The sequence below is a fragment of the Oncorhynchus nerka genome, linkage group LG15 (assembly GCF_034236695.1).
Source record: "Oncorhynchus nerka isolate Pitt River linkage group LG15, Oner_Uvic_2.0, whole genome shotgun sequence".
NCBI lineage: Eukaryota > Metazoa > Chordata > Actinopteri > Salmoniformes > Salmonidae > Oncorhynchus > Oncorhynchus nerka.
In genome coordinates this window covers 91,296,842-91,312,250 of record NC_088410.1, presented here as the reverse complement: position 1 = coordinate 91,312,250, position 15,409 = coordinate 91,296,842, and the positions used below count along the sequence as shown (strand labels likewise).

The following is a 15,409-nucleotide window of genomic DNA, read 5'->3' as shown; positions in this document are numbered from 1 at the left end:
CCACAGACTTACTACATTAACATGAGTGAAGGCTCAGAAGTGGTGTTGATTGAGTAAAGCCCAGCTAGTTGATAGGCAATATAAACCAGATACAAGGACCACTGTACAATAATTCATGTAGAACGTAGATAATAAAACATAGTAATAAGAAAAATGTTCCAGACTAATATTTACCGATCGTGTGTAATGACGTTTCTTCAGTGCTTTTCTTTTCCCCAACCTGGGCTCGAACCATGGACCCTCTGAACAGACAACTTTCACCCACCAAGCATCGTTACCTCGCACCCCTAAATTAGCAAGCATTTGACACATCGGCAACAGATGTTTTACTGGAATATATAAAATATTATACAGCATCCTAACAATTACAAGTCAGCCATTTTTAAAATGTTCATTTTTTATTAAGTACAGAAAAGAGGCTCGATTTAGCAGTAAACAATCAAAGGCAGAGGAGGAGGAAGGGGGAAGGAGCGGTCAGGGAAAGAGAGAAGGGAGAGAGGCTTGTAGAAAAAGAGCAACAGGGGAGGGGAGCCTTCAAAGCCTTATTCCAGCCTCATTATTATTACAATCCACGATTTAGTTTCTCTTTGATGCAGTTAAAACAGCAGACCACTGCAAGCGGGGCAACATCAGTATGAAAATATGCTTTAAAATGCAGCAAAAAACTAGCAAATGCGTCTCAAGGCATCAGTTGACATCCGAAACGACGCAGACATGTTCCGTCCCAAGTGGCACCCTATTCCCTATATAGTGCACCACTTTTGAACTGGGCCCTTAAGAATCTGGTCAAAAGTAGTGCACTATGTAGGGAATAGGGTGCCATTTGGGACGCAGACAGCATCCTCTCAACGGTGTAAACGTACACCGTTGAAACAGCAGCTGTTCTGTAGAGGGAAAGCAGAGAACTAAGGTCAACGTTTTGAGCACAGATATGTACAACACAGGGGTCTGTTCAAAATGGCACCCTGTTCCTAACTTTATAGGGAACAGGGTGGACATTTTTGGAAGGCAACCATGACCTTCTGAATAGAAAATAAAAATCGGGTGTTCTTGAATCAGATACAGTAGTACTCCCATTCTGATCATATTGTGAAAGTAGGAAATTCTCATGATATTGTATCACACCATCTAACACCAAAATATTTTTTTCTTCTTTTCTTTCTGAGGCAAACCTTGTCTGGAACGTTAAACACCACGAGAGAACATATGAAACATGGTTATTCAGTAGCATTAGTCATGGTCTGTGGACCCATGCAGGTAACAGAAAGTAGTAAATTACATTTGGTTCATGGTACTATCCCCACATTGTGCGAAGTGCTATTACAAAGCTGCTACCCGGAGCGTGACACCGAAGGACAGGGACGATCTTACGGAACCAGACGGTTCCATTCCGTTCAGGAAGATTTCATGGAGAATCCTTAGAATCTATGACAGTCCAAAACGTCTTTATCGTATTCTAGGCAGCTACTCTTCCCCACAAACACAAAATAAAGATCTAAACTAACCTCTATCAATACTGTACATAAAAAACAAAAACAATTGTGATGTGCTAGTCTAGTGGTACAGACAGTTGGTGTTCTGGAGATATTTTCCATTGGAGGTCTGTAAGGTTTGATCTTAACTCTGACAGGTGTGTATTCAATCAAAAAAGACAGGATATTCTCAGAACAAAAAGAGTTACCTAGGTGTCATCGTTGGTACGGAGAGAAAAGACATTGATACTCAAGTGATATCCAGTCAGTTAAACAAAGGAACTAAATAACAGACGAACAGATAAGAGTTCTACTGGATTATATCTAGGACACGAGGGTGTTCAGCCGTGTGTGTGTGTTGAACCACTAGGTGGAGATGCAGTCATAGTGAAAGCACTGGCTCTCCGTTGAGGTGTGTGTTTACGCATGTTTGAATGTGTGTTTATGTACATGTCTGTCTGTATGTACTGCATATGTGCTGCTTGTGGCTGTGGTAGCGCCGGGGATCCTCTAGGGGGCGATCCATGCGTGTCGGAGGCACTCCGCAGCCGTGGCTCTCTTCTCTGGTACCAGGTCTAGCATTGGGAGCAGGAAGCTGGAGAAGGTAGCTGCCTCCTCTTTAGACCACTCATACTTCTCTACCAACACCTCCAACAGACCCCACGGCTTCAGCTTGGTGATGTGCCGGAGGTCCCCTACACAGAGAGAGGGAGTTAACTCCACACATACCGCGGAAAGACATACACCCTCACACGTAGACAAGGCTCAATTTTAAATCAAATCAAACTGGATTTGTCACATGCGTCGAATACAACACAGTTAAGAAAATATTTACAAAAATATAGTAAAAAAATAAAATTGAAAAAGAACAAATACTTTAAAGAGCAACATTAAAATAACAATAGCAAGATACAGGGGGGTACCAGTACAGTGTCAATGTGCGGGGGCACTGGTTAGTTGAGGTAAAATGTACATGTCGGTAGAGTAATTAAAGTGACTATAGATAATAAACAGAGTAGCTGCAGCGTAAAAATGGGGGGGGGGGGATTAGTTGTTCAGGAGTCTTATGGCTTGGGGGTAGAAGCTGTTAAAAAGCCCTCTGGATCTAGACTTGGTGCTCCGGTACCGCTTGCCGTGCAGTAGCAGAGAGAACAGTCTATGACTAGGGTGGCTGGAGTCGTTGACAATTTTATGGGCCTTCCTCTGACACCGCCTGGTATAGAGGTCCTGGATGGCAGGAAGCTCTCAACCTGCTCCACTACAGCTCCGTCGATGAGAATGGGGGCGTGCTCGGTCTTCCTTTTCCTGTAGTCCACAATCATCTCCTTTGTCTTGATCAAGTTAAGGGAGAGGTTGTTGTCCTGGCACCACACGGCCAGGTCTCTGACTTCCTCCCTATAGGCTGTCTCATCGTTGTCGGTGATCAGGCCTACCACTGTTGTGTCATCGGCAAACTTAATGGTGTTGGAGTCGTGCCTGGCCATGCAGTCGTGAGTGAACAGGGAGTAAAGTATGGGACTGAGCGAGAAAGTTACCTATGCAAAGACCTTGTATAGGAAAGAGCAAAAAGACAGAAAAACATCACACACACAAACACAGTAAGAAACAGCAGATGTAACGTTTGTTTACCTTTCTTGGTGAAGAATTCCTTGGAGTATTTTCCTGCTAGGATCAGCTTCCTAGGAACTTTACCCAGCAGCTCAATGATCAGCGCAATGTGGTCTACACACAGGATGAAGAGAGGGAGAGGAGGAGTGAATAAGACACAGACATCCAGAATCCTCCTCAGGGAGACAGCAGCAGGATGACATGGGATGCCAGAGTGTCTAAAGTAGGGCCCTGTGTTTTGTGCAAACATGACATAGTTGGATTTATTTAAAAACTTTTTTTTTTTTTTCAAACGGACCCCTTTTCTTTTTATGTCAGACTGTCTTGCACCTCAGACAATTGCTTTTCGTTTTGGGGTAATTTTAACTTCTTGATTAAGCTTAAAATGCAGGATAAAATCTTGCTGTGTCACATAAATTGCTCAAAACACACGGTCCCTAACTTTGAGGTACAAAATATGACAGACTTTTAAAGGCACAATCTGTAAGATTTAAATAAGAAGGGGAGGGGTGGAACATGCCTTCATCTCTGGTGTAGTCCTGTCCGGAGTGAGGCTCAAACAGGTAGTCCCCTGTAGCCAGCTCAAAGGCCTGGTTAAAACACACAGTCACAACGCTTCATATAAAACACACTGTAGCCAGCTCAAAGGCCTGGTTAAAACACACAGTCACAACGCTTCATATAAAACACACTGTAGCCAGCTCAAAGGCCTGGTTAAAACACACAGTCACAACGCCAGCCAGCTCAAAGGCCTGGTTAAAACACACAGTCACAACGCTTCATATAAAACACACTGTAGCCAGCTCAAAGGCCTGGTTAAAACACACAGTCACAACGCTTCATATAAAACACACTGTAGCCAGCTCAAAGGCCTGGTTAAAACACACAGTCACAACGCTTCATATAAAACACACTGTAGCCAGCTCAAAGGCCTGGTTAAAACACACAGTCACAACGCTTCATATAAAACACACTGTATAAACACAGTCAAAATAACTTATCCTTGTACCATTACTGTCCTGTCCTCTGTGTTTTCCCTCCATAACATCTCACATTCCTTTGTGGTTTAACTGCCTTCTGAATGTCAGCACACTCCTCCTGCCCTTCAAGGACGGCTGATCTCCTGTGTGTGTGTCCTTCAGGGAACGCTCTCCTTTATGCTGCTGTGTATGTAACTAATGAACTAGACCATAGCCAGCCCTTATTGTTGTTTTGAAACGCTCAGTCATACCAGACAGGGTAGACTGATGACTAGCCAGCCGGGCAGCTCAATACAAGCCCATATCAAAGTACTGTCTGCTAGGCTAGTTAGACTTACTGAGGCTATACATTTACTGAGGTGTTTCAAGTTCCTGGGGGACCTCCTTAGGAAACTAACCCATTTATTAAACATGCTTGTATTTGTAAGTTGTAACAGGCATTCATTTTTTGTGGTGCAGTGAAATTACTTAGTCAACATCATACATTCCACGTTCATTTCAACTGACAGGAACACAGAAACTTTCCACGTTCATTTCAACTGTCAGGAACACAGAAACATTCCACGTTCATTTCAACTGTCAGGAACACAGAAACATTCCACGTTCATTTCAACTGACAGGAACACAGAAACATTCCACGTTCATTTCAACTGACAGGAACACAGAAACATTCCACGTTCATTTCAACTGTCAGGAACACAGAAACATTCCACGTTCATTTCAACTGTCAGGAACACAGAAACATTCCACGTTCATTTCAACTGTCAGGAACACAGAAACATTCCACGTTCATTTCAACTGACAGGAACACAGAAACATTCCACGTTCATTTCAACTGACAGGAACACAGACAGGTAGGTTTTTGGGTTGATATTACATGCAGGAGGAGTGTGTGTGTGTGTTCACCCACCATAGCAGCAGTACTCCAGATATCAGCAGGCGTCCCGTAGCCCGCTCCCATCAACACCTCCAGAGAACGGTACTGGCGAGTTTGTATGTCATCTGTAAAGTGTTTGTGCTGAGGGATGGAGAGAGAGAAAAGGACAGATATTTAAAAAAAAATTGTTTACCTTTATTTAACCAGGCAAGTCAGTTAAGAACAAATTCTTATTTTCAATGACGGCCTAGAAACAGTGGGTTAACTGCCTGTTCAGGGGCAGAACGACAGATTTGTACCTTGTCAGCTCGGGGGTTTGAACTTAAAACCTTCCGGTTACTAGTCCAACGCTCTAACCACTAGGCTACTCTGCCGCCCCGATAAAGGGTTCACTGATCTGAAATGACTGGCATTAGTAAAACTGTTGCTAATTCAGTCATTAGTTTCATCATCTGATCGTCTGGAGTCGATGAGAAGTGAAACTTCCTGATTAATAATTAAAACCTCTTAAGGATCAAAACCTTTTTTCTTTTCAATTTTGGCCTAAAAACAACATACCCAAATCTAAGTGCCTGTAGCTCAGGACCTGAAGCAAGGATATGCTGATTCATGATACCACTTGAAAGGAAACACTTTGAAGTTTGTGGAAATTTGAAACTAATGTAGGAAGGAAGTATTGAAGGATACATTTAAATGTTTCTAAACAGTCTGGTCCAGGGTGGTCCAGTGACCTAGGGTGGTCCAGTGGTCTAGGGTGGTCCAGTGGCCTAGGGTGGTCCAGTGGCCTAGGGTGGTCCAGTGGCCTAGGGTGGTCCAGTGGTCTAGGGTGGTCCAGTGGCCTTGGGTGGTCCAGTGGCCTTGGGTGGTCCAGTGGTCTAGGGTGGTCCAGTGGCCTAGGGTGGTCCAGTGGCCTAGGGTGGTCCAGTGGCCTAGGGTGGTCCAGTGGTCTAGGGTGGTCCAGTGGTCTAGGGTGGTCCATTGGTCTAGGGTGGTCCAGTGGTCTAGGTGTTCCAGTGGTTCAGTGGTCGTCCAGTGGTCTAGGGTGGTCCAGTGGCCTAGGGTGGTCCAGTGGCCTAGGGTGGTCCAGTGGCCCAGGGTGGTCCCGTGGCCTAGGGTGGTCCCGTGGTCTAGGGTGGACCAGTGGCCTAGGGTGGTCCAGTGGTCTAAGCCACTGCCTCCAGAACATACACCACTGCAGAATGGGTGCCAAGTCGACCTACCACTATTTCAACACCATCTTTCAGAATGTCTGATGTACTCACCACCCAGCAGGCGTTCCCCAGGTCAGCGATTTTGATCTGGATCTTGTCTGCATTGAGAGGTTCCAGAGGGTTGACCAACAGACTACCTGCTGCTACTTTATCTAGAGATGAGAGAGAGAGAGAACGAGAGATGGACAAGGAGAGAGGAACACAATGCATTAGCCAAGAGAACATACCTACATGACCAAAAGTAAGTGGACACCTGCTCGTCAAACATCTCATTCCAAAATCATGAGCATTAATATGGAGTTGTTCCCCCCTTTGCTGCTATAACAGCCTCCACTCTTCTGGGAAGGCTTTCCACTAGATGTTAGAACATTGCTGCGGGGACTTCCTTCCATTCAGTCACAAGAGCATTAGTGAGGTTGGGCACTGATGTTAGGCGATTAGGCCTGGCTTGCAGTCGGCGAGCCAATTCCTCCCAAAGATGTTCGATGGGGTTGAGGTCAGGGCTCTGTGCAGGCCAGTCAAGTTCCTCCACACCAATCTTGACAAAACATTTCTCTACGGACCTCGCTTTGTGCACGGGGCGGCAGGTAGCCTAGTAGTTAGAGCGTTGGACTAGTAACCGAAAGGTTGCAAGATTGAATCCCCGACAAGGTAAAAATCTGCCCTTCTTTCCCTGAATAGGCAGTTAACACACTGTTCCTATGCAGTCATTAAATTGTTTTTATTTGTTCTTATCTGACTTGCCTAGTCAAATAAAAGGTCAAATAAAAAAATGAATTGTCATTCTGAAACAGGAAAGGGCCTTTCCCAAACTTGCCACAAAGTTGGAAGCACAGAGTCATCTAGAATGTCAATATTTCCCTTCACTGGAACTAAGGGACCTAGCCCGAACCATGAAAACCAGCCCCAGACCATTACTCCTCCTCCACCTAACTTTGCATTGGGGCAGGTAGCGTTCTCCTGGCATCCGCCAAACCCAGATTAGTCCGTAGGACTTCCAGATGGTGAAGCGTGATTTATCACTCCTGGGAACGCGTTTCCATGTAGCTCACAACGAACAGTTATTGTGCTGACGTTGCTTCCAGAGGCGGTTTAGAACTCGGTAGTGAATGTTGCAACAGGGTACAGACAATTTTTACTCGCTTCAGCACTCGGTGGTTCTGTTCTGTGACAGACCACTTCTCAGTTCCTATGCTTCCTGGCTGATGTTTTGGTCACTTTTGAATGCTGGCGGTGCTTTCACTCTAGTGGTAGCATGAGACGGAGTCTACAACCCACACAAGTGGCTCAGGTAGTGCAGCTCATCCAGGATGGCACATCAATGCGAGCTGTGGCAAGAAGGTTTGCTGTGTCTGTCAGCGTAGTGTCCAGAGCATGGAGGCGCTACCAGGAGACAGGCCAGTACATCAGGAGACGTGGAGGAGGCCAACAACCTAGCAACAGGACCGCTACCTCCGACTTTGTGCAAGGAGGAGCACTGCCAGAGCCCTGCAAAATGACCTCCAGCAGGCCACAAATGTGCATGTGTCTGCTCAAACGGTCAGAAACAGACTCCATGAGGGTGGTATGAGGGCCCGACGTCCACAGGTGGGGGTTGTGCTTACAGCCCAACACCGTGCAGGACGTTTGGCATTTGCCAGAGAACACCAAGATTGGCAAATTCGCCACTGGCGCCCTGTGCTCTTCACAGATGAAAGCAGGTTCACACTGAGCACATGTGACAGACGTGACTGTCTGGAGACGCCGTGGAGAACGTTCTGCTGCCTGCAACATCCTCCATCATGACCGGTTTGGCGGTGGGTCAGTCATGGTGTGGGGTGGCATTTCTTTCCTCCATGTGCTCGCCAGAGGTAGCCTGACTGCCATTAGGTACCGAGATGAGATCCTCAGACCCCTTGTGGTGCGGTTGGCCCTGGGTTCCTCCTAATGCAAGACAATGCTAGACCTCATGTGGCTGGAGTGTGTCAGCAGTTCCTGCAAGAGGAAGGCATTGATGCTATGGACTGGCACGCCCGTTCCCCAGACCTGAATCCAACTGAGCACATCTGGGACATCATGTCTCGCTCCATCCACCAACAGACTGCACCACAGACTGTCCAGGAGTTGGCGGATGCTTTAGTCCAGGTCTGGGAGGAGATCCCTCAGGAGACCATCCGCCACCTCATCAGGAGCATGACCAGGCGTTGTAGGGAGGTCATACAGGCACGTGGAGGCCACACACACTACTGAGCCTCATTTTGACTTGTTTTAAGGACATTACATCAAAGTTGGTTCAGCCTGTAGTGTGGTTTTCCACTTTAATTTTGAGTGTGACTCCAAATCCAGACCTCCATGGGTTGATAAATTTGATTTCCATTGATCATTTTTGTGTGATTTTGTTGTCAGCACATTCAACTATGTAAAGAAAAAAGTACTTAAGAATATTTCATTCATTCAGATCTAGGATGTGTTATTTTAGTGTTCCCTTTATTTTTTTGAGCAGTGTATATATATATATATATATATATATATATATATAGTTTATTGTGCTGTCCACAAAAAGTCCCTGTGAAGAGAGGAAAGAGAGGAGGAAAACGAAGAGGAGATTGAAAGAGTACCGAAAAGGTGATATTAGAAGCACTTAGGAGGTTAGTGGGGAGACTAACATACCACCTCGCCTACAGATAACACTACAGATACCACAGCGCCTACAGATAACACTACAGATACCACCGCCCCACAGATACCACCGCCTACAGATAACACTACAGATTCCACCGCCCACAGATACCACTGCCCACAGACAACACTACAGATACCACCGCGCCTACAGACAACACTACAGATACCACCGCGCCCACAGATACCACCGCGCCTACAGACAACACTACAGATACCACTACAGACAACACTACAGATACCACTACAGACAACACTACAGATACCACTAGATACCACCGCGCCTACAGACAACACTACAGATACCACCGCGCCTACAGACAACACTACAGATACCACCGCGCCTACAGACAACACTACAGATACCACAGACAACACTACAGATACCACTACAGACAACACTACAGATACCACTACAGATACCACCGCGCCTAGACAACACTACAGACACCACACGCCTACAGACAACACTACAGATACCACTACAGACAACACTACAGACAACACTACAGATACCACTACAGACAACACTACAGATACCACTACAGACAACACTACAGATACCACTACAGACAACACTACAGATACCACCGCGCCTACAGACAACACTACAGATACCACTACAGACAACACTACAGATACCACCGCACTACAGATACCACTACAGATACACTACAGATACCACTACAGACAACACTACAGATACCACTACAGACACCACTACAGATACCACTACAGATACCACTACAGACAACACTACAGATACCACTACAGATACCACTACAGATACCACTACAGACAACACTACAGATACCACTACAGACAACACTACAGATACCACTACAGACAACACTACAGATACCACTACAGATACCACTACAGACAACACTACAGATACCACTACAGATACCACAGACACCACTACAGATACCACTACAGATACCACTACAGACACCACTACAGACACCACTACAGATACCACTACAGATACCACTACAGATACCACTACAGACAACACTACAGATACTACAGATACCACTACAGATACCACTACAGACACCACTACAGATACCACTACAGATACCACTACAGACAACACTACAGACAACACTACAGATACCACTACAGACAACACTACAGATACCACTACAGATACCACTAAGATACACTACAGATACCACTACAGATACAACAACTACAGATACCACTACAGATACCACTACAGATACTACAGATACCACAGACAACACTACAGATACCACTACAGATACCACTACAGACAACACTACACTACAGATACCACTACAGATAACACTACAGATACACCACACTACAGATACCACTACAGATACCACTACAGATACCACTACAGACAACACTACAGATACCACTACAGACACCACTACAGACAACACTACAGATAACACCACAGATACCACTACAGATACCACTACAGATACCACTACAGATACCACTACAGATACCACTACAGATACCACTACAGACAACACTACAGACAACACTACAGATACCACTACAGACAACACTACAGATACCACTACAGATACCACCGCGCCTACAGACAACAGTGCAGACACCATTCAGACAACACTTCAGATACCACTACAGAAATCTGTAGACAACACTACAGATTTTACAGACAACACACAGATACCACTACAGACAACACTACAGATACCACCGCGCCTTATTTAAATACCACTACAGAAAATAGATATATACAGATACCACTACAGATACCACCGCGCCTATACCTTTTATTTAACTAGATACCACTACAGATACCACTACAGATACCACTTACCACTACAGATATACCACTTATTTTCAATGACTGCCTACCACTACAGATACTGTACAGATTACCACTACTTGATTCCACTACAGATACCACTACAGACACCACTACAGATACCACTACAGATACCACTACAGACACCACTACAGATACCACTACAGATACCACTACAGATACCACTACAGATACCACTACAGACAACACTACAGATACCACTTACCACTACAGATACTTACCACTACAGACACCACTACAGATAACTACAGATACCACTACAGATACCACTACAGACAACATTACAACACTACAGACACCACTAGCAACACTGATACCACTGATACCACTACAGATACCACTACAGATACCACTACAGACACCACTACAGATACCACTACAGATACCACTACAGATACCACTACAGACAACACTTACCACTAACAGATACCACTCAACACTATAAAAAGATACCACCACATATACAATCACTAATCACCAACACTATAACTACTAATCCAGTTTACAGATACCACTACAGATACCACCACAGATACCACCACAGATACCACTACAGATACCACTACAGATACCACTATACCACTACAGACAACACTACAGATACCACTACAGATACCACTACAGATACCACTACAGATACCACTCAGACACCACTACAGATACCACTACAGATACCACTACAGATACCACTACAGACAACACTACAGACAACACTGACACCACTAGACAACACTAGGATACCACTACAGATACCACTACAGATACCAACAGATACCACTTTAGACACCACTACAGATACCACTACAGACAACACTACAGATAACTAAGATACCACTACAGACAACACTTACATACCACTACAGATACCACTGATACCACCACATATACCACTACAATACCACTACAGATACCACTACAGACAACACTACAGATACCACTAAGACACCACTACATACAGATACCACTACAGATACCACCACAGATACCACCACAGATACCACCACAGATACCACTACAGATACCACTACAGATACCACTACAGACACCACTACAGACACCACTACAGACACCACTACAGATACCACTACAGATTGTTACCATTACAGACACCACTGACACCACTACAGATTTGATACCACCACAGATACACCACAGATACCAACAGATACCAACAGATACCACTACAGATACCACTAATATCACTACAGATATCACTACAGATACCACTACAGATACCACTACAGATTACAGATACCACTACAGACAACACTTTACAGATACCACTACAGATACCACTACAGATACCACTACAGACAACACTACAGATACCACTTCACAGATACCACTACAGATAACACTTAATACCACTACAGACAACACTGGATACCACTACAGATACCACTACAGATACCACTACAGACAACACTACAGATACCACTACAGATACCACTACAGATACCACTACAGACAACACTACAGATACCACTACAGATACCACTACAGATACCACTACAGACACCACTACAGATACCACAGATACCACTACAGATACCACTACAGACACCACTACAGATACCACTACAGATACCACTACAGATACCACCACAGATACCACTACAGATACCACTACAGACAACACTACAGATACCACTACAGATACCACTACAGATACCACTACAGATACCACTACAGACAACACTACAGATACCACTACAGATACCACTACAGATACCACTACAGATAACACTACAGACAACACTACAGACAACACTACAGATACCACTACAGATACCACTACAGATACCACTACAGACAACACTACAGATAACACTACAGATACCACTACAGATACCACTACAGATACCACTACAGACACCACTAGACACCACTAGACACCACTACAGATACCACTACAGATACCACTACAGATACCACTACAGATACCACTACAGACAACACTACAGACACCACTACAGATACCACTACAGATACCACTACAGATACCACTACAGATACCACTACAGATACCACTACAGATACCACTACAGACACCACTACAGATACCACTACAGACACCACTACAGATACCACTACAGATACCACTACAGACACCACTACAGATACCACTACAGACACCACTACAGATACCACTACAGACACCACTACAGACACCACTACAGATACCACTACAGACACTCTACAGATACCACTCAGATACCACCACAGACAACACTACAGATACCACTACAGATACCACTACAGACAACACTCAACACTACAGACAACACTCAGATACCACTACAGATACCACCACAGACACCACTACAGACACCACTACAGATACCACTACAGACACCACTACAGATACCACTACAGACACCACTACAGATACCACTACAGATACCACTACAGATACCACCACAGATACCACCACAGATACCACCACAGACAACACTACAGATACCACTACAGATACCACTACAGACAACACTACAGACAACACTACAGATACCACTACAGATACCACTACAGATACCACTGCAACACTACAGATACCACTACAGATACCACTGGATACCACCACAGATACCACCACAGATTACAGATACCACTACAGACAACACTTACCACTACAGATACCACTCAGATACCACTACAGACAACACTTACCACTACAGATCCACTACAGACAACACTACAGATACCACTCAGACAACACTGATACCACTGACAACACTACAGATACCACTACAGATACCCTACAGACACCACTACAGATACCACTACAGATACCACTACAGATACCACCACAGATACCACCAGATACCACTACAGACAACACTACAGATACCACTACAGATACCACTACAGATACCACTACAGATACCACTACAGACAACACTACAGATACCACTACAGACAACACTACAGATACCACTACAGATACCACTACAGACACCACTACAGATACCACTACAGATACCACTACAGATACCACTACAGATACCACTACAGACAACACTAAGATACCACTACAGACAACACTACAGATACCACTACAGATACCACTACAGATACCACTACAGATACCACTACAGATACCACTACAGATAACACTACAGATAACACTACAGATACCACTACAGATACCACTACAGATACCACTACAGATACCACTACAGACACCACTACAGATACCACTACAGACAACACTACAGATACCACTACAGACAACACTTACCACTACAGACACCACTACAGATACCACTACAGACACCACTACAGATACCACTACAGATACCACTACAGATACCACTACAGACACCACTACAGATACCACTACAGATACCACTACAGATACCACTACAGACAACACTACAGATACCACTACAGACAACACTACAGACACCACTACAGATACCACTACAGATACCACTACAGACACCACTACAGATACCACTACAGACAACACTACAGACACCACTAGATTAGAGGGCCGATTAATTAGTGCCGATTTCAGGTTTTCATAACAATCGAAAATCTGTATTTTTGGCGCCAATTTCCGTTATTTAAAAGAAAATATATATATATTTTATACCTTTTATTTAACTAGGCAAGTCAGTTAAGAACACATTCTTATTTTCAATGACTGCCTAGGAACAGTGGGTTAACTGCCTTGTTCAGGGGCAGAACGACAGATTTTCACCTTGTCAGCTCAGGGGTTTCAATCTTGCAACAGTACAGTTAACTAGTCCAACGCTCTAACCATTACACTCCACGGTAGCCTGCCTGTTATCTGCGAATGCTAGAAGCCAGGGTAAATTGCTAGCTAGCATTAAACGTATCTTATAAAAAACAATCAATCATAATCACCAGTTATAACTACTAATCCAGTTTAGCAGGCAATATTAACCAGGTGAAATTGTGTCATTTCTCTTGCGTTCATTGCACGCAGAGTCAGGGTATATGCAACAGCTTGGGCTGCCTGGCTCTGTAATTTACCAGAATTTTACATAATTATGACATACATTGAAGGTTGTGCAATGTAACAGGAATATTTAGACTTCTGGATGCCACCAGTTAGATAAAATACCGAACGGTTCCGTATTTCCCTGAAATAATAAACGTTTTGTTTTCGAAATGATAGTTTCCGGATTCGATCATATTAATGACCAAAGGCTCGTATTTCTGCGTGTTATTATGTTATAATTAAGTCTATGATTTGATAGAGCAGTCTGACTGAGCAGCAACAGGCCCGTAATCATTCATTCAAACAGCACTTTGGTGCGTTTTGCCAGCAGCTCTTCGCAAGCACAGCGCTGTTTATGACTTCAAGCCTATCAGCTTAATGGCTGGTGTAACCAATGTGAAATGGCTAGCTAGTTAACCACGCCTACAGATACCACCACAGATACCACCACAGATACCACTACAGATACCACCACAGATACCACCACAGATACCACCACAGATACCACCACAGATACCACCACAGATACCACCACAGATACCACCACAGATACCACCACAGATACCACTACAGATACCACTACAGATACCACTACAGATACCACCACAGATACCACCATCAGCTGGAGTGTATTCAGTGAGGTGAAACATTCAGAATGTTGCAGAAAGACACGTAAGGAGTAGATCTGACGATCATTTAATCTACATGTTAGAGAGACGCGTGATCTACATGACACCTCTGTTCCATCTGAATGTTCTGGAACGCTGCGGCTTCCTGATGAAGTACCCAGCACAGTGCC

The 15,409-nt window shown here is 44.4% G+C and overlaps 1 protein-coding gene across 4 annotated transcripts in view; it reads right to left on the bottom strand.

The window, feature by feature from the left end:
* Positions 1-377: 377 nt before the first annotated feature.
* The window catches only part of LOC115116127 (SRSF protein kinase 1-like), a 67,859-nt gene continuing 52,827 nt past the window's right edge, over positions 378-15,409 (bottom strand). For 3 of the 4 annotated variants that reach the window (XM_065002029.1, XM_065002028.1, XM_065002031.1), the window contains 5 exons: positions 6,200-6,300; positions 4,971-5,078; positions 3,601-3,670; positions 3,102-3,194; positions 378-2,167 (listed from right to left, as the gene is read on the bottom strand). In XM_065002029.1, coding sequence (XP_064858101.1) covers positions 1,983-2,167; positions 3,102-3,194; positions 3,601-3,670; positions 4,971-5,078; positions 6,200-6,300 — 557 coding nt within the window. In that variant the 3' untranslated portion in view covers positions 378-1,982. Of the gene's footprint in view, positions 2,168-3,101; positions 3,195-3,600; positions 3,671-3,964; positions 4,013-4,970; positions 5,079-6,199; positions 6,301-15,409 lie in introns of those variants that run through there. The other variant, XM_065002030.1, reaches the window with a different exon arrangement.